Source organism: Ambystoma mexicanum, chromosome 9 (genome assembly GCF_040938575.1).
Source record: "Ambystoma mexicanum isolate Mex_15411 chromosome 9, UKY_AmexF1_1, whole genome shotgun sequence".
NCBI classification, from domain to species: Eukaryota; Metazoa; Chordata; class Amphibia; order Caudata; family Ambystomatidae; genus Ambystoma; species Ambystoma mexicanum.
Genome location: NC_090931.1, coordinates 520,025,227 through 520,046,629, shown reverse-complemented (window position 1 = coordinate 520,046,629; position 21,403 = coordinate 520,025,227). Strand labels below are relative to the sequence as shown.

The 21,403-nt window shown below is 49.4% G+C and overlaps 1 protein-coding gene across 2 annotated transcripts in view; it reads left to right on the top strand.

Moving 5' to 3' along the window:
• The window catches only part of USP32 (ubiquitin specific peptidase 32), a 3,569,419-nt gene that overhangs the window by 2,084,508 nt on the left and 1,463,508 nt on the right, over positions 1-21,403 (top strand). For both annotated transcript variants that reach the window (XM_069615070.1, XM_069615069.1), the window contains exon 21: positions 19,877-19,982. In XM_069615070.1, coding sequence (XP_069471171.1) covers positions 19,877-19,982 — 106 coding nt within the window. The remainder of the gene's footprint in view (positions 1-19,876; positions 19,983-21,403) is intronic.

The window sequence follows — 21,403 nt, the reverse complement described above, 5'->3', positions numbered from 1 at the left end:
TGACAAGGGACACAGGGGTACACCGGCGGCAACACCTCACATATCCCTGCCTCTAAGACGCAGAAGGCCGGAGACTGAGGCGCCTTTGCAATTGAAGGAGGCTATAGAGACATTTTATCATGTGTCAGAAGGAGGACACAAAGTCTCTCAGATATACAAGCTAATGATGTCCACGATAGGAAAGAGCAGATGAAGCAGAATTGGGAAGTGGACCTACAAGAACCTATATCAGACACAATGTGGAGCAGAGTTATGGTGTATCAAAAAAAGGTGTCGAGCAATGCACAACTACAACAGGTCCAATTGTATGCGACCCATAGAGCGTGCCTGACCCCGAACAGAATAGCTAAATTCAGCTTGGCAGGAACACCATAATGCCCGAAGTGCAGAGAGATAAACGCAGATTTGGTCCATATGTTTTGGGCTTGCACAGAGATTAGACGATTCTGGGGAAAGGTAGCCCAAACATTAGCAAAGGCAGATATTACCCTGGATATCGGATCCCCATATCCTGTCTGCTAGGGGGCTTTACCAGACCCAAAAGGGATAGAATTATGAGTAAACTGAAAGTTTTGGCATATGTACTAGCGAAACAGAGAATAACGATGGGCTGGAAAGCACACACAAGACCAGTAGTGCAAGTGTGGTTGAAGGACCTGTTAAAATCAGCAAATGCAGAGACTGTAGTATGGCAGGAAGCGGCAAGTCGGGACACGGAACAAGGGGAGGGAGTGGTAGACGCTTGGAGACAATTGATAGCAGAATTGGCCACTTCTGAACAGGGTGCTAAAAACTTTGTGTAGATTCCTGTACATGAGAATACTGACGCCAGCGTGGTCGACAAGGAATGAAGGAGGGAGAAGTATGCTATTGGGTGCGATGTAGGCTGGGAAAGGGAGGGGGTGGTTGGGGGGGGTACGTTGGGAGTTAACAGACAAAAAGTTGATGTGTATTTTTATGCCAGTCTGTAAATTATCATTGTTAAGGAAAATAATAAAAATTGTTTATTAAAAAAAAGGGCTGGGAGCAGCACAGGGCCAACGCCCAGATGAACAAGAAGTTGGACAGCAGTTTCAGGCTGACAGACGGGGAGCAGGTGCTCCTGGTCGCCCACCCCCAGCCTCACTCTTCAGTGGTTGCTGCAGTGTTGCTGTATTCTAGACCGTCTTCATAGTCTTCCTGCTCTGGAGCCTCCTCAGTTGCCTGTCCAAGGAGGACAAGGTTCTTGAGTCTTTGGGCAAACAGTGCTATGCCATATCAGGGCTGCATATATCGCAGGCCAATGCTGACACCCTTTTGGCCGTGTCTAACCAGAAGCTCTGGTGGGAGCTGGGAGAGTTTCTTCCGGACCTCCCCCTGGAGAGGCAATCCTCCTTCAAGGGCGGTCTGGCCGATGCCCAGGCCGTTGCGCAGGACCTCATGGAGTCTTCGGTCTCCCACATCGACACAGCCTGGAGAGGGATGTGCCTGCGTGTCGTCATAAGAAGGACGGCGTGGATGCATGCCATTAGGTTTTCATCTGACGTGCAAGAGTGTAAGCTAGATTTTCCCTTCAAGGGTGTGGACCTCTTTTCTTCATTCACCGATGACTAGTTGACAAAGAAGACCTCCACACAAATCACCAAGTCCTTGGCCATCCTGACTAAACCAAGGCAGAAGTCCTTCCCTCAGTCTCAGGACAGGACTGACTTCAAACCCTGCACTTTCACCGGCTTCAAAGGGTTCTGGGACCGCAGTATGCAGAGTCCTGACAGGTCGCCTAGCAGCAACAGGAGGAAGCAGCAGAGAACTTAGCACGTTTTTTTTCCGCTCCACCTGCTCTGCCCCCGCCTCAGACACCAAGAAGCAGTGACGTCCTGATTGGGGGAACATCGCTCCCCAGTAGGGGGTCGGCGGGCTCTTTTTCAGGAAAGCTGGAAGCGTTTTCTCAAGAGTCCTTGGATCCTTTCTATTGTCTTCACATGCTTCAGTCTTCCTCTTCCTCTACCATCCTCTCCTTCTCTGCCAAATATGGTCCCTGGCCCTTTTACGGGAGATCCTTTCTATTTTGGAGATGCAGGCAGTGGAACCTGTTCCTCAGATAGACAGGGGCTTCGGTTTCTACTCCAGGATTTTTGTGGTACCCAAGAACAACCAGGCTGGTCTGAGGGTAGTCCTGGACCTGTCTTTCCTCAACCTGTCTTTACTGCTCGAACGCTTCAAGATGCTTACCCTCGCACACATAGCGGACTCTGTGTGCAGGGGGATGGATGTGTTACCTAGACCTCAAGGATGCGCATGCCTTCATGTCCCCATTTACCAGCCACATCGGAAGTTTCTGTGGTTCACAATTATCTCGTACCATTTCCAGCACAAGGTGCTGCCCTTTGGCCTCAATTCGTCCTTTCAGGTGTTCACGAAACAGATGAATGTGGTGGTTGGTCTCCTCCGCCTGGAGGGCTGCTATCTGGACGACTGACTGGTCAGGGCCAGCTCCCCCGAGGGGTAGGTGAACTCCTGTCATCGGCTGGCAGACATTCTTCACCAGCTGTGATTTTCTCTCAACCGGTGGAAGTTGCAGCTGACTCCTGGCCAGGATCTGGTATTTCTTGGAGTGTGCTTGGTCGAGATTCAATAAAGGGCGCTTGGCGGAGTCCTGATATGCCCAGGAGGGTACCTGTATGTAAAATGCTATAAATCAGGATGGGAGATCCATAGACAGCTGTCTTGTTTTGAAGCTATTTTATTTTGCCTTCAAAACGATTTTGCACAGATAAATCAAATTAAACATTTACAGGACTTTCGATAAGCACGAAAGTATGGACAGACGTTTTTTCTTAAGGGAAATACAGGTGAGTATAGTCCTCTTCAATTATCGAGAGACAATTTCCACAGTGGTGCACGAGTATACAATACAGGTAGGTAGTGACATAGAACTTCTCCAGCATTGGATCTTTCATGGATTCACATGCTTAGAATATTCCCCCGTCATCAGACTGGGACCCCTCGGTACACATATATAGCCTTTTCCTATAGGAAAACTTCTGACACTTTTGTGTCCTATCTACGTCCTTTTGGGGCCCGCATACGCATGCCACGTAGGACGTCGCGGTATAATAGCCCCGCCCCCGCGGCTCCCTTCAGATTTCAACCGTGTCCAAAGTAGTGGGATCTCCTCGCGTCGTCTTACTATTTTGTACAAGGTTGTGTACTTGGAGTTGGAGTTGGTGAATTTTTCCTTCATGTCGGGAAAGGCGCTGTTCCGTCCGTGCGCGACGTGCGGCTTGAAAAAAGTTTACGAGGGGGATGGACATGTGGATTGTATATACTGTCTCCACCCTCATCATTCGCTGATAACTGTGACATATGCAAAGGGTTTTCTCAAAAGACCCTCAAAGACCGAAATCGACGGCTGGTTGCATGGTTGAATGATGGAGCGGGGGCATACCCCCCCCCTTCGGAGGTAGGCTCCACACAATCGGCAAAAACATCACACCGTGCTGTATCATCGGAACCACCGGCGAAGAAATCTAAACCGGCGGAGAAAGAGTCATTCAGCTAGAGAATCTTCGACGAGAAAATCGTCATCTTCGTCAAAAAAGCATGACAAGGAAAGGCCGAAATCCTCCTCGGGCGATCACCATAGATCGACCACGAGTCGAGAGTCGAGTAAAAGCAGGCCAAGTGCAGAAAAGGCGGGACCGCCTAAACCACCTGCTAAGCCACCGTCGTCGTCGACGGCGGTCCAGTCATCGGCCTCCTTCCTACCACTGACGCATGTGGTATCTACAGTCCCACCCACAACGACTGCGACGGTGGCCTCGTCGACGGAGGTTCTACAGGAAGCCTGGAGGCCTGAAGTTTTCGATCCGATCCCTCCGGATACTTTACTGCAGGAACATGCAGTGTTGCTGTCCTCGGGAGAGGACGAGAGCGGGGGAATAGCTGGCCCGGCAGACCTCGGGCTACGAGTGGTTGACAAGTCGTCGATGAGGGGATCCGGAATTCCGGTGTCTGCCCCTCTTCTCAATCCTCAATCTGTTTTGTCGTTGGAGATTCTGTCCACGCTTCAGTCTTTAGTACAGTCGTTGGATCAGAGACTACCTCAGGTAAACCTGCCACAGTCACCCGTCGACGAGCCGGGCCCGTCCCGTCCACCGACTCATTTACGCACGCCAGTCTCAGCACCACAGGCACCCCAAGAGGAAGGTGAGCTGGCAGATTCAGAGTCTGACAGAGGAGCCATGTCGGATATCTAATCATCATCCTCCAGGGATCCAGCCTGGGAGTCAGAGGTGGAGTTAGAAACCCCAAGGAACCCGGTTCACCCGCCCCCCCCCCCCCCGGATGATATTGCATCATTCCATTCTATGATGGAGAAGGCGTGTAAGGAATTCGGTTTGTCCCAGGAAGAACAGAAAAAGTACTGTTTTCTTTTCGACCACATAGGTAAGAGAAGGTGGTCAGTGTTTTCAATACCCATACTAGATCACGTGTGGAAGGAGGGTTTGCAGACAATGCGTCACCCCTTTTCGGAACTGGCGGTAAAAGGTCGCCTTGAGAAAAAATTTAAGGCTCCAGAGTCTACCCCCAAGTGCTTATCCTCCCAACCAACGCCTGAATCGGTGGTAGCGGCGAGGAAAGCGAAGGCCCAGCACAAGTGCACGACTCCGCCTGAAAACGAGGCAAGACGTCAGGATGCCTTTGGCAAAATAGTGCTATCTGTGGGAGCAACTACAGTAAAGGCTGCAAACTCTCTGGCTATTGTAGCCAGATACGACAGAGAAATGTGGCACAGGCTGGCTCCGTTGCTGGACCATCTTCCGGAAGAGCATAGGAAGGCGGCGATGTTACTTGTCCGAGAGGGTGAAGAAGCCTCCAATCACGCAATAAACATTGCGGTGGACCTCGCTGAATCGGGCTTCAAGCAAGTCAATAATGGGGTCGTGTTACGACGACAGTCATGGCTTAAGTGTACCTACTTCAGGCCGGAGGTACAATACAAAGTATTAGATATGCCCTTTGAGGGAGACCTTCTATTCGGAGAGAACGTAGATGAGGCCCTGAAGGGAATGAAAGAGGACTCGGACACAGCACGTTCATTGGGTGCCCTCCAGAGTGGCCGAAGCTACAAGTCTTTTCGTCCCTTTAGAGGGGCTTCAGGTAATTCCAGATTCTCTGTGTCAGGAGACAGATCCTTCAGTAGGTCGGCGCACCCCTCCCAGGGATACAGGCGTGCTTCCCAAACAGCAAACCGACGCCGGAACTTCCAGACCTCCAGGAAGAGACCATCCTATCCGTCGCAATGACGAGCAACACACCGTTCTGGGGGGAAGAGTATCATCTTATGTCGACGAATGGGAACGAATAACGACAAATCAATGGGTGCTGGACACAATAAGGAACGGGCATTCTCTACAATTCAAGCGCAGCCCTCCGCACATTCTACCTGCGTTCGTCGCTCATTCCCATCTGAGGGTACTGCAACAAGAGGTAACACTCATGTTAGCAAAAGGTGTGATAGAATTAGTTCCAGCATCACAGAAAGGTCAAGGGGTTTACTCAAGATACTTTGTCGTGAAAAAGCCAAACGGAAAATGGCATCGCATTCTAGACTTACGCGATCTCAACAAGTCCTTAAAGAGCCTAAAATTCAAAATGCTCACACTCCAGGAAGTGATCAGAGCCGTTCAAGAAGGGGATTATCTGGCGTCCCTGGATTTGCAGGACGTGTACTTCCATATTCCAATGTGTCGGAAACACAGGAAGTTCCTGAGGTTTGTGATAGGGCGGACTCACTACCAGTTCACGGTTCTTCCCTTTGGGCTCAAACTCTCCCCCAGAACGTTCACAAAATGCCTGGCCCCAGTAGCGGCCGGGCTAAGAAGGCAAGGCCACCATGTATACCCATATCTCGACGACTGGCTGGTAAGGGGATCCTCCCCAGCGTCGACCAACACAAGTTTGCAAGCCACCATGCAGCTTCTACAACAGCTGCGATTTGCCATAAACTTCAAAAAATCCTCACTAATGCCATTGAGAACGTTGGTGTCCCTGGGGGCACAGTTCGAAACCCAGTCGGGGCTAGTGAAGCCTTTCCTCGACAGAATCTCAAAACTCAATCAACTGGCGAGTCGACTACGGCGAAACACCAAGCTTTCAGTGAGAAAATACTTTTCGGTCCTAGGGGCCATGGCATCCTGCATCCATCTGGTGGCCAACTGTCGCCTATTCACTAGGCCAGTTCAGGAGTTCCTGGCAGACCAGTGGACACAGGCCCAAGGATCATGGTCAGACAAGATAATCATCGACGACGACAAACTGCTTCGGACTCTTCAGTGGTGGCAGAGTTTCCACAACCTGAACAACGGTGTACCCCTACTGGAACCGGAGTTCCAGCTAACCATAGTCACGGATGCGTCTCTAACCGGCTGGGGAGCTCACATGGGCACTCTTCAAACGCAAGGTCGTTGGTCTCAAACGGAATCACTCCTACACATCAACGTGTTAGAGCTCAGAGCAGTGCGATGGACCTTGAAGGCGTTCCTACCACACATCAAGGGATCGAGAGTACGAGTGCTGACGGACAATATGACGGCCATGTTTTATTTGAGAAAACAAGGGGGGAAGCGATCCAGGACCCTTTTCATGGAGGGCCAGAAAGTGTGGAATTGGGCATTAAAGCACGAGATATCCATTGTGGCTCCCATCTCCCAGGAGTGAGGAACTCGCAAGCAGATTCCCTCAGCAGAAGGATGGCCCAGATACACGAATGGGAAATGGACACAGTTCAGCTGACGAACGTTTTCGAGAAATGGGGTCACCCCCCCCCCCCAATGGACGTCTTCGCAACGAAGGAAAACAAGAAATGCGAGCAATTCGCAAGCAGATGGCCTCAGGAGGGTTCCATGGGGGGGGGGCGTTCTCCTTCCCATGGACGGACAAGTTTCTTTACGCTTTTCCTCCGTTCCCCCTCATACGGAGGACGGTGCAGTGGATACGCAGGTACAGTTGCCGGGTAATTCTAGTGGCGCTGTACTGGCCGAGGCAACCGTGGTTTTCCGACCTGCTTCACCTGTCGCTGGAACAACCAATAGCGTTTCCGAGAGTCCCGAACCTACTGTCCCGGGACAAAGGTACGGTGTGGCATCACGACCCGGACAGTCTCAACCTCATAGCCTGGCTCCTGACTTTTCGGAATTTGGTACCTTAGACGTTTCAGAGGATTGCCAGAAAATTCTGCAAACGGCTCTGGCCCCTTCTACCAACAAATCTTACACCTATAAGTGGCGAAGGTTCTGTGAGTGGTGTCGAGGACAACAAAGTCTACACCCGTTAAAGGTGACTCCGGAGCAAGTTCTGCCTTAACTGCTTCACTTGGCAGAGGGGGGGTTTATCTTTCACATCGCTAAAGGTGCACCTGGCGGCCATCTCTAGGTTCACGAGGAAGAGACAGTCTCCTCTATTCAGCGACAGATTAGTGAAACACTTGAGGGGTTTATTTCAAACTTTTCCCCCAGTAAAACATTTTCCACCAACATGGAGTCTCAACGTAGTGCTGGCAGGCTTAATGATACCACCCTTTGAGCCTATGGCCACTTCGGACATGAAATTCATATCGTGGAAGTTGGCGTTCTTAATTGCTATCACGTCAGCTAGGAGAATCTCGGAACTGCAAGCGTTGGTCGTAGACCCTCCATACCTAAGATTCTTTAAAGACAAGGTGGTTCTGGCAACTAATCCTACTTTCATTCCGAAAGTTCCTACGGTGTATCAAAAACACTCGTCCATTGTCCTCCCTACTTTCTTCGCGACCCTATCATCGGCAGCGGAAAAAGCTCTTCATACCTTGGACGTTAAGAGGGCCCTAAAATTTACCTACATCGTACACAAGAACTCAGGTCTACTCGACAACTGTTCATCGCGTATGGTCTGTCGACGAGAGGAAATGCAATTTCTAAGCAAGGACTGGCTCGGTGGGTCTCGTCGACGATTGCGTTTTGCCACTCCAAGGCCGGAAGGCCGCTGCAAGGGCATCCTAGAGCCCATTCTACAAGATCAACGTCCTCTTCAGCAGCATTATGGGCAGGAATTCCGCTAACGAACATATGCCAGGCTGCAGCATGGTCGGTGCCCCACACGTTTACCCGCCACTACTGCCTTGCGAGGCAGCATGCGGACGAGGTGCAGATGGGAAGAGCAGTCCTGCGCCATCTGTTTCAATAAGGTAAGCTCTACACTGTGGAGAGTTTTTTCTACCTGTTGGTGACCATATGCTTTATGGAGGTACAGATATATAGGTAAACTTATTTCTTGTGTACCTATGCATTGTGTATTTTTGTGAGTGTATATTGCATTGTATTCTCACCGCCGTCTTCCGGTTTACTGCTATACAATCTATTCTAAGCATGTGAATCCATGAAAGATCCAATGCTGGAGAAGGGAATAGTTTCTTACCTGTAACTCCATTTCTCCAGCATTGGTATCTTTCATGGATTCACATGCGCCCGCCAGCCGCGCCCGGAATGCAATGTATATGCTTGATAGGTTTGACCCTTCCTACTTTGGAGGGGCCGAAATCTGAAGGGAGCCGCGGGGGCGGGGCTTTTATACCGCGACGTCCTACGGGGCATGCGTATGCGGGCCCCAAAAGGACGTAGATAGGACACAAAAGTGTCAGAAGTTTTCCTATAGGAAAAGGCTATATATGTGTACCGAGGGGTCCCAGTCTGACGACGGGGAATATTCTAAGCATGTGAATCCATGAAAGATACCAATGCTGGAGAAATGGAGTTACAGGTAAGAAACTATTCCCTTGTGCAGGGTGTGACCCAGGACTGTAGTAGGTCCGGGGGTATTCACAAAATAGTGTACACAAAACTATCCATCAACACATATATACAAAGGTTGTGCCACAAAACATCGACACAGAGGATTAAAATACAAGCTACCATACGGACAATTCCTCCGAATAAGCAGAAACTGTACCGAGAAAGAGATGTTCGAACATCATGCCAAACAACTCCAGACACGCCTAAGTGAAAGAGGTTACCCCAAAAAATCGATCAAAATGGCACAGAAAAGGGCAGCCAACACTGATCGCACTATTTGTCTAACGTCCAGCACTAAGGACCCCATAGACCGGACAGTCTGTGTCACGACGTTCAACCCCATCAGTAACCTGGTAAAAACCACCATAAACAAACATTGGCATCTAATAAAAAACAAAGGGACCTTGGACAAAAAAACTCTTTTTGCGTTTAACAAGAATAGGAACCTCAAAGACACCCTGGTAGATACGTTTCTGGAACCAGAGAAACAACAACCCACACTATGGGGCTTACCGCCACTAGTAGGACACTACTCATGTGGAAAATGCGTCGCGTGTCACTACACCGAGACCAGAAGACCTTCACTCACAAGAATTTCATGTGGACAATGCGAAATCACACCAATTGCAAAAGCAAAAATGTCATATATGTGATCAGATGTCCCTGTGACTTCATTTACATTGGGAAGACCATCAGACCCATAAAACAAAGGATAAGCGAACATCGTTCTTGCATCAGGAACTCAATACAAGACAAACCTCTGGTGGAACATTTCAGCAAAAAAGGCCACCCCACGATATACTCACATGGACTATTCTGCAACAACTTCAACAACAAAAAAGAGGAGGCAATATCAATCTAGCCCTCACCAGGCTTGAGCAAAAATGGGTCCACTGACTGGACAAAGTCAGAACTGGCCTTAATATCACCGTAGAGTGGAAACATTTCTGGGATTGATTGACCCCCACCGTGGTGTTTAGATCTCCATTTAGACATCAGATGCCCTCGACTGGGCACACACTACATATTCAGCAGTGCCCATGTTTTGGGCATCATGTACTCTATAGAACCAGCTGGTTACACGCACCACTAATGTTTACTAATGTTTATTTACAGTTGCGTGTTCCTTCTGATTGCTGAGATACATGCACCATGTAAAGTGAAGTTGCATCATACATATGTTAGCCATTGAACTAAGGCGTGGTGTGTTTTTCCCATTTGTCTGGCTTTTGGTTACTTACAATAGTCACTATACACCCAGTGACTCCATGTTTTCTCCTTTACCTTTTTAGAAAATGGTGTGTTGAAAATGTCAACATTGTTTAAGCCACCACCCTAGGCTCACACAGCCATAGCAACAGCCGTCCCACCACCAATCAAGCAGAAGGCTACCCCTCATATCATCCCCAGGGGTCCACTACCACCTGCATCCATCTACTTGCAGTTGCCATCCATCATTAGGGGCCCTGCTGTCATTTCCATGGGCTACACTCATATAGTTGTGACACTGATGATGCATCTGCATCCCATTGGTCAATTACTCCCAACCTATCATTTCTGTTGTTAGCTTGCTCTGTAACTATTGGCCTACCCCTGCACCTAGCCAGCAGCCCATTGGCTGGATGTCGAGCTGGCACAGTGGTTCTAACATTGACAGCAACACTCCTCTGTAGAATCCAGAGCCACAAGGAGTGCAGATGCCATTTTTTCCATTCGGTAACACAAGCTGCCATTTTATCTCATGTTTTCATTTTTTGCGTTTTTCTTCATGATACAGCACCTAGTCCAGGCACCCCCAGCGCTCCCCACAAAACCTCACTGGTTTCACATTCCAAATTACTCTCCGTGCCCTGTTAGACTTTATGATGCATTCTCGCCACAGTCAAGAGCACGCTCAGCGTGGCTGTGTTTTCCTTCATTTTACTTGATTATCTTGAGGGTCACTGCCACTTCCTATAGATCACCCCATGGGCAGCTACACATCCTTGCACAGAGGTCAGACAGGCACTGTCACTAATTGACACACCGAGGCAAGATTAGACACCCTAGTTACTCCAAGAGATGTATTTGCAATCTCCACTCGCTTTTCCTGTGAACGTTTTTTTGACACTTTTAAATAAAATCAACACTCCTGAGACCACTGCCAGCGCCTCCTAGCGCTTAGCTCACACAACAGTCGGTAGGGCTCTAATAGGCACTTTATTTGAGACCCCTTTAATATACCGTGACCTTACAAACCCACTGAGTGGGCACCCACACCACTGGTGTCTCCAGTCACTTACCGCACAATCCCATGCTGGATGTGCCTGGACCCTGCTGTTCACTGGCACGGTCCTCCTCGAGCGCATAGGTAAGCCTGTTATCCTTTCTCTTACAGCTCCTGGAGGCCTAAGGCTGTATTTATTGGCCAAGGAGACCCGAACCATACGAGTCTTCCCATGCTCACTGCAGACATGGTTCCCAGAGTCCAGTACCCATAACAGGACTCCAAGCACAGCGTCCCCGCTGCACTACTGTTTTTAGATACACCACTGGTGTATTTGAGGCACCAATCGGCCATTATTCATTAATTTTTGAATCAATCATCAATCCCCTGAGATCCTGACAGCTTTCCCTTCCCCCACAGATTACCTATACGGACAGCACCACTACCAGTGATCATCCTGATGAAGGCCACCACCACCACGGGCCCTTACACAGCCCTGTTTGGCCGAAACACCTCTGTGTCGATGTTTTGTGGCACAACCTTTGTATATATGTGTTGATGGATAGTGTTGTGCACACTATTTTGTTGAATACCCCCGGACCTACTACAGTCCTGGGTCACACCCTGCACAAGTTCTAAGTCACTACCTACCTATATTGTATACTCGTGCACCACTGTGGAAATTGACTCTCGATAATTGAAGAGGACTATACTCACCTGTATTTCCATTAAGAAAAAACGTCTGTCCATACTTTTGTGCTTATCGAAAGTAATTCGATTTATCTGTGCAAAATCGTTTTGAAGGCAAAATAAAATAGCTTTACGGATCTCCCATCTTGGAGTGTGCTTGGACACAACGATGCAGTGGGTGTTCCCCATGCCCGAGAGTCTCCGCTCCCTCCGCAAGGCAGTAGGGCACTTTCTGGCCAACTCCACCACCTTGGCATGGTGGTTGCAGCACCTTCTGGGACTAATGGCGTCTTGCACGCTCACAATCCAGCACGCCTGCCTCAAGATGATGCGCCTTCATCTCCACCTGCCAGCTAATTGGGACCTGGAGATGGGGTCTTAGATGGACAGCATCCCAATACCCCTGCTCCTCATCCTGGATCTTCGCTGGTGGCTGATGGACTGCAATGTGGCAGTTGGAGCCCTCCCCCCGTCCTGACCAGAGCCCACCCTGGTGGTGACGACGGATTCCTTGCTGTTGGGCTGGGGGGATACCCTGGAGGGCTACTCCATTCATGGCTCATGGTCCAGGGCAGAGACACTCCTGTATATCAATCTGCTCGAGCTCAGGGCAGTGGGCCTGGCTCTCCAGGCTTTTCTGCCTCTAATCAGGGGCTCTGTGGTTCTGTGCAGGACCGTCAATGTTTTACCTGAACAAGCAGGGTGGTACCTGCCCCCCCCCCCCCCTCCTGTGCGCTATGCTAAATTTAAAGGGGAAGCTAAATTTTTCACTGCCAAAGTTTCCGGGACCGTCCCAATGTTGGGAGACGTCCACAATCTTCCCCTTTTTCACAAATTGAAGATAATCCAGGGTACTCTGACCTCTGAAATGGTATAAAACCCATTTCTAAGGCAGAAGGAGCCAAACTCGTCATTATTGGGCGAGAAAACGTCGATGTCGGAAAGGGGACTAAGGACTATGAGTACTGTAGTCACTACGTTGAGTAACTGGAATTTATCTTTCAGGTGAATGCTCCTCCTGATGTTATACTCTGTCTCATCTCCTTTCCTTCATAGCTATGGGTGTACAACACATTGCAACAGGACCAGCACATCTATGTTCAACAAATAGCCTTTTCCTCAGCATTTTTCAATTTTGAGGGCATGGCTTCAACACAGACTAGCCCCGCTCAGCAGCAACGCCCCATTAGTCCCTTTTTCTGCGCAGACAGCTCTGCTTCGCTCTGCAAATGTTTTCTCTTTCCTCACAATCTTTACCCGGCTTCCACCTTCCATTCTCACGGTTTATGAAGGGCACAAAAGTAGGCTTTTCAGTGTGTAGGTTTTTAGTGCAGCACTACATTACTCAGCGTGGGATCCACCCTCCTTTTATTTGGAATGTTTGAGGCCTAATCATCTCAGAGAGGCATGCACGCTCTGGAATTCCCTGTCCCAGTGGGCCTTTAGGAAAATTCTCTCCAGCTGGAAAGGTCTTCTACTCTGAACCTCCAGAACACCTGAAGAGCTTTGTGAGGTCTTGGCATTACTTTCGTGATTCAGTGTGTAGGGCAAGCCTGTATGGTGCCTCCTTGCCAGAAGCAGTCTGGGAAGGATCGGTATGTTTCTACTGCTTGAAGGGTGGGAAGTTGCTCCAACCAGCTGGGTCTACTACTGGTAGTAACACAGAGGGCTCACGGAGGCCTGTTATCGGTCCTACAACCGAGAGCTCAAAGTAGTTTTCTACCAAGACTGCTATCGGGACATGGCCCCAGGGGCATGCACCTCGAGCTCCAACAAGAAGTCTGTAACTGACACTAGTGGGTCTCGCCCCGAGAGCAAGAAGCCTTCGGCTCAGAGTCTGTTTGCACTCCAAATCCCTTACCTGTGCTACAGGCCATAGATATCAAAATGGCATCCACCCAGAATTCACGGGTTGCTATTTTGACTATGACAAACTTGCAATCTGTGTTGTCATCTGAGACTTGTGGGGCTCGCCTCAGGAGGTGGTTTAAAATGATCAGTCAATGGTCTAGAACAATCAGTCAAAGTTGGCTCCTTTGCCTCCGACCATGTCAAGGGGCTCCTTTAAACCAAAAGTGGATTGGGCTCCTATGTTGACCCAATATCCACTAGTTTTGGGGGTCTCTCACATATTCTGATCCATAGTCCGCTCCTCCTAGACAGCCATACTGGTGCCCTTCCCAACAGGCACTAGCTTCTTCATTGATTTGGACCCAGTCTTCAGCCACTATATCTCAGACTGCATGTGAATATTGCTTCGAAGGGATTGTGTCCTCCGACATATTCCTTATCTTTGATAATACGTTTCCAGCTTGCTGGCCTCGGAAAGTTTTTCTGTATTGGGCACTGCGCGTCGACGTCTGCCGAGTTGATGTCCCTCGACGGCCACCGTATCGGCGCCGACGTCACCATGCCCATAAATAGCCACGCGCGGCGTCCGTAGCTCAGTTCCGTTTTTCTGTGCTTCGTGGGACCTCGGAACATCGTTGCTCAGTTCAGTCAGATAATCTAATCTACATCTACTCGAATATACCAACTCGTTCTCGATGCCATCTTCATCGGAACCGACAACGCCGTGATCCGGCTTAAAAAAATGTCGATAACGGATCCACACAGGATCTGCTTGTGGTGCTTGGGAGCCGAGCACCATTGTTCGGAGTGTGAGGACTGCATGTCCATGACGGCGAAAGCCTTTAAGGAGCAGAAGGGGAAGCTCGAGAGAGGTAAGTCAGTCAAAACCTCCTCAAAAGTTTCTTGGGCCGAGTCGAGGCATTCGTCTCCTCGCCGTCGAAAACATTCCCATTCTAGATCTCTCAGGCTGAGTGGGAGGAATTCAGGAAGAAAATGTGAAGCGTCTTCGAGAAAGCGGCCTCGACCCCCTCGAAGACAGCTGAGGGTGATACCCCGGGTGAAAAACCCAAAAAATCAAAACGCTGCGAGTTGCAGCACCCGGCGAAACATTCCACCCGAGAGCGCCACGGGCCATCGGGTAAGAAGGCACCGTCTTCGACGCCGTCGTCGAAGATCCCTTCGACGCATGGATCGGCGCCATCGAGGCCCTTGTCGAAGGGTTCTTCGACATATCGGTCGATCGACTCGATGCCATCGTCGACGCTGACATCGATGCCGATGAAAGAGAAGACCACGGCTACTCCACAGCCAACGGTGATTCCAAGAGCCTCCGGCTCGACGCCGAGACCGTCGTCGATATCCCCCAGTAGGATCCCGATCCTCTCGAGTTCTTTGAGGCCTCTTCCGGTTTTCTCAACGCCGTTCTCGGCGCCTTTGAAGCCTATCACATCGGCGTCGACGGCATCGACGTTTTCTGGCCCAATAATGACGAGTTTGGCTCCTTCTGCCTTAGAAATGGGTTTTATACCATTTCAGAGGTCAGAGTACCCTGGATTATCTTCAATTTATGAAGAAGGGGAAGATTCTGACCAGGAAACCTTTGGGTTGCAGAGGCCCACACTACCTGTTTCAGAGGATTTCACCTCTGAGGAAAGAAGGTTGAAAGACCTCCATGAGTCATTACATGAGGCAAGTGGGCTGGACACTTCCCCAGAAGTGGATTTTGTTAAGCCAGACCCAGGGGAACATGCCGAAACACCCTATAGAACCCTGATGGCAAGAATTATTGAATTCATGGGTTGGTCTGCGCCTTCGCCTGTTCTTCAACGGGATGACCTGACAGACATATTAGACAAAGGTCCACAGGAGGATACTGTGGTCCCCTTCCATACAGCCTTACAAAGAAAGATTGCATCTAACTGGGAAACTCCTGAAGTTATCCCTGCTGTCAATAAAAGATTATCAGCCAAGTATAGGGTAGCTGCAGCTGACCCTGAATACTTATCGAAACACCCGACTGCAGAGAGCCTGGTGGCCCAAGCGGCAACTTCATCAAGCAGCAGGACCGCTTACCCTACTGTCCCACAGGATAGAGATGACAAGAGGTACGATTATATGGCAAGGAAAGTCTTCTCTGCTTGTAGTATGGCGTTGAAGTCCATCAACGCCACCTGTACGCTCGCCAGGTTCAGTCACACACTGTGGGAGTGTGCTTCATCAGCGGCTGACTGCATACCCGAAGGAGAGGAAAAGGAAGCCTTCCTTAACATTATTAAAGATGGCAAAGATGCCATATGCGAGTCACTTCAAACTGGCATCGATTCCGCTGACAGTATCAGCAGGGCCATGGCGGCAAGTACAACAATCCGCAGGCATGCGATGTTGCGAAAGTCTGGCTTTGCTCCAGATATACAAGCCAGACTTTTGAATATGCCCTTTGACGGCTCTTCATTATTCGGATATTCGGAAAAAAAGGCTGATGACAGTCTGGAAAAGTTGCAGACATCTAAAGTAGCAACAAAATCTTTAGGAGCTGCTATCCGCCAAACTCCTTTTCGCCCCTCAGGAACCTCTGGGAGAGGAAAGTCCTTCCGCTATTATTCCGCATTCGGGAAAGGCAAAGGACAGCTGGCTCAAAGAGGCCAAAGGAGATCCACCCGAGGTGGACGGGTTAAAAGTACTAAGGCCGCAGCAGCAGCAGGTGCCTCTTTACCCTCGGCATCTGCATCAGCCGCCCCCAAACCACTCTGAGGTCTCTCCACACAAGACTCCTGTAAGGGGCAGGTTAACTCACCATCTGACGGAATGGTAGGCTATTACGTCAGATGCTTGGGCATTGGAGACAGTTGCCCAGGGTTACTGCCTACCCTTTCTACACATCCCTCAGAGTCATCCACCGGGGAACAGCTCTCTTAAAGTTCCAGATCCTCTCCTCTTGCAGGAAATTATAGACCTGCTAGAGAAAGGTGCCATAGAACCGGTACCTGTAGCGGACAGGAACAAGGGCTGGTACTCCCCCCTACTTTCTCATAATAAAGAAGGACGGAGGACTGAGACCCATCCTGGACTTACGAGAATTGAACAAGTTCCTCAGGAAGGACAAGTTCAAGATGGTAACTCTCTCTCAGATCCTTCAGGCCCTCCAGCTCCAGGACTGGCTGGTATCTCTGGACCTTCAGGATGCTTATTTCCATGTGCCAATCCATCTCAAACACAGGAAATACCTGAGGTTCGCAATTGGCGACTCTCATTATCAATTTCGAGTTCTGCCATTTGGGCTGACCTCCGCCCGAGGGTCTTCACCAAGCTAATGTCGGTAGTGGCTGCGAGTCTAAGGAGGGAAGGGATCCACGTCTACCCCTATGTGGACGATTGGCTGATCAGGGCTGTATCTTCAGAACAAGCTCAGACCCAGCTAGATTATGTCTGCCACTTCCTTCACAAACAGGGCTTCTCCCTCAATTTAAAGAAGTCACAGATGATACCATCACAGAGACTCCAGTTCATTGGAGCGGTCCTGGACACTTCCCTGGGAAAAGCCTTGCCACCAGAGGTGAGGGCTCAAGATATTCTGCAGATGGTCAACAAGTTTAAAAATGCCCAACGTCTCCCAGCCTTCGACTTTTTGAGGGTGCAGCAGAGGACGAGCGTGCGACATGCCCTAATCATACAGCCCGACCCTGGAGAATGAGGAAGAGGGCCGGAGGACCAACCAGAGCTGTCAGAGACCCGCCACTGGAGGGCAATGAACAAAGACGAGACACCCTAGGAAGACCTGATCACACGTGCGATTATACGCAGAAGTCCACGACCAGACCTGAGGTGCGGAGCGCAGCAGGCGGCCCTTGTGTACGGGAGCCTGGGGGACCACTGACTGGAGCACCCATCAGCGGCATCTCCCTTGCAAACCCCCCGCTGTGCCCACCATCCCATCTATCTGTGCAGCAGAAAGGGACAGGGAGAGGCTCCGCTCAACCAGTGGTCGTACGGTCTTGGGCCCGGTGGAACTCCGGACTGCACTCTGGGTACTCCAGGGAGGGTGCATAATTCTGCGCAACACAGTGCGGTATTCGGCTGATCACCCAGTGCAAAGATCGGGAGGGGCGCACCATAATGGTACGTGGGACAATTCATGGTCGGGTGTACACCCTGATTAATTGTTATGGAACAAATCAGGACTCGGTGGAAACCTTAGGGTGGATCACGAGGCAACTAGAAGCGAACCCTCCTGTGGAAATTATTTGAGCAGGGGACTTCAATGCCGTAATGGACCCTGGGCTAGATAGAACAGGAAGAACCACTTGCCCAGTGTCCAAGGTAACGAACAAGCTACAAGACATGTGCTGGTCATGGGAGATAGAGGATGTTTGGAGACTGAGATGCCCTGGGCGAGGGGGATACACTTTTCAGTCCACAGTACACGGCTCAGCATCCCGATTAGACTATTTCCTGATATCTCAGACACTGACAAGGGGTAGTTGGCGTTACAGACTAGCACGCACACTGTCAGATCATGCACCGGTACTTCTGGCCCTAACATTACATGACAGGAAGACGGGGAGAACGCAATGAGTGTTCAAGAGCGACAGCCTGACAGACGGGGCATTCCGGGATGCGCTATCCACTTCTTCGAACTAAACACCGGGTCAGTGAGTACACAAGCGACTCTATGGGAAAGCTTTAAATGGGTTATAAGGGGAGAATGCATCTCCAGGGAGGCGGGAATACTTATGCTAATCAGGCGACGACTAACAGAAGCGGAGGATCGAATAAAACAATTTCAAACGGAAGCAATAGGGGAAAATACACTCAAACACACCCCTCCCCTCATAACTTGGGCAGTTGGCTCCTTGAGTCTTCTCGGTTTGTCACATAATTTGACAATCATCCAGGAATCTTGCACGCTCAGTACAAAAGCAGACACCTCAGTTCTTGTCACTGGTACTTGCAGAATGGATCTAATCCCCTTAAATGCATCCTTGACCCCAGGTATGGTCATTCATCTTTAATCTGGGGGTGTCTGGTATTTCGGTCAAGTCCTGTCGTACATATCTAACTTAACGGAGTGTATAGGAGTGTATACAATCTGGGTTTTTTGCTACATCTAATCCTGTGGTACGCTGGAACTTTAGGGGTTTCTTGTGTTTATTTCCTCCTGTGAAGGCGCTGCATTCATTGTTGGACCATAATGCAATTCTTTCAGCCATTGCCCATAAACCCTTTGAACCCATGCTCACAGCAGACATTAACTTTCTAACCTGGCCTTTGTGGCAATGAAGTCAGCCAGACATATCAGAGTGATTGAGGCCTTTGCCTGCTGAGGCACATTAAGTTACGGCTAAGGCAGCATCCATACCATTTCATAGATGGGGTGTCCTGGGATGTATTTGCAAAGCCGGCAACATGGCCAACTCCATCTGCCTTTTACAGACACTATTTGATGGACACCAGCTCTAGAGAAGCCACTAATCTTGGACAGGCAGTTCTCCTACAAAAAGAGGTCAGAGCGCCCCCTGCAAGAAAGAACACGGCATGATGACCTGTTCTGTGGGTATGTACCCACTCAAGAGTCTGCAGCCACATGTTTTAGCTCACTGTACTTTTCACAAAGGAGGAATATCCATTTGCATATCAGTCTTTGTCTTGCCCACTTAAGCAGTCCAGCACCGAAATGCTATGACAATCCTCCTTTCAACAAGAGTACCAACAACAACCCCAGACATGTGTTCGGCCTAGTCATGCCTCATCAGTGACGTGGAGCTGTGCCTCTCTGAGCACAGTGAGCAAGTGGTCCACGTCTGGATAACCCTAGATAATTTAGGGTGACAAACCCCAAGTTCCTTTTACATACAAAAAGAGGTCAGGGCGCCTCTCTGCACGAAAGAACACAGCATGATAACCTGTTCTGTGTACTCCTAGTCTGTAGTCTGCTTTCCGCCATACACCCTACCCTCTATCCCCCTGAGAATATGTAGGTAGTATAGCCTGTGTGACGCAGGGGAAAAAGTGGGATGACTGGGAGGGTTAGTGTGAGTCAAGGTCACACATCACACATGTGATAGCCCAGCCCCAACATTGTACTGTTTTCAGGAAAAAGCTGTTAGCTGATCAAAAATATGCCCCACATGCATACTTATGGTGGAAAAAGGACTATAGACTAGGAGTACAGTAGACACTTTGGTGAGTAACGTTTACTTTTGAAAATATAGGCAATCAAGCTAATCTTAAATCCAATTTTACAAAGTAAATGCTTGCCTTGGTCTTTGTTGAAATTGTGTTCTAAATTAACCTGCGATTAATGTATTCACCTTAAATCTAGGACAAATCCCATCGGCCTGAAGGGGCACATGGCTAAGTGTTATGGTGATTTAGTTCAAGAGCTTTGGAGTGGGACACAAAAGAATGTTGCTCCTCTGAAGTTACGGGTAAGGAAATGTATATGATTTTATTCTGAAAATGGTCTTCTCTAAAAAGATGTATTTCTATGCTTCAAAGAAACAAATCAATTTAAAATGGTTTAATTTGATCTTTTGATCTTCACAATCATTGATTTGTTCCCTTGTTGACAGTGCTAGATTATTGCAGGACCTTTTTCTCAGCCACTCGTGGATCTTATTGCCAAGTGTGACGAATCCACGGATGATCCGAAAAGATGAGCGGAAGATCCGAAACCTTCTTCATATTGCCACTCTCGCTCTGCTGTCAAACACTCCTCTGACATCTGCCACCTTCTTGAAGAACTAGACCTTGATGTCCTTGGTCTTACTGAGAAATGGTTCACGGTCAGCTCTGTCACAAGCTTTGACACTCTCCTCCCTGATGGCTACAGATCCTCTCCACACCCAGATCCTCCCGGTCCGGTGGGGGGTAGCCCTGATCTTTCCTGAGTGGATTCCTGCCTCTATCATTCCCACTCAGACTTGCTTCTCTTTTGAATGCCTTGTCTGTAGGCTCTCTCTCTCTCCTACCCATTCTCTTACTGTGGCTACCATCTACCGGCCTCCTGGTCAAATCACCTCATTTCGAATGGATTGTGACCTCCCACGTATTCCTCATCTTAGATATCTTGTCTCCCAGCTTTGCTGCTTCGGAAAAATAATTTCACCAGAGGGCGCTGTGCTTGAAGCCGCGGAGTCGTAGTCTTGAGGGCAGCCGTCGAGCGTCAACGTCATCCGCAGTATAAAGGGCTCGAGCCGCGCCCGTTAGCTCAGTACAGTTTTTCGGAGCACTGCTTCGTGTCGCAAAACGGCACATCAGTTTTTCTTTTTTTTTTAAACGAAATGTCCTCTTCATCGACTCCATCCATACCTAAGGCAGGTTTTAAAAAATGTCAAAAGTGTAGAAAAAAGATTTCGATTACCGACCCCCATTGTAATTGCCTTTGGTGTTTGGGCCCTGACTATCGGGTTGATGAATGTGGTTCCTGTCAGGCTGTCCAATAAGGCTCTTAAGGAATGGAAAGGTAAGCTGGCGGTGGGGGAGGAATCTTATAAGTCTTCTAATAGACCAAGAGATTTAGGAGGGTCGAGCGGAAAGTCTCGACACGAGTCGAGGAGATCGAGGTCTAAGAGTCGCTCGAGGAAATCTTCCTCTTCTTTGTCCAAAAAATCGAAGAAGCAACGGCATAGATCTCCTTTTTCCTCTTCCTCCTTGTCTGACAGAAGGGTCGTATCCTACCCTTCCAAGCACGATTCCCCTGAAAAATGGGAGGCATTCAGGGCTTCAATGCTAAATATTTTCGAGAATGCAGCCCAGCCCCCTCGAAAAAGCTGTGTGAAGATCATGCCCTTGCCCACTCTAAAAGTGACAGAGGTAGATCAAAGACCAGGCATGCTAGATCCGACAA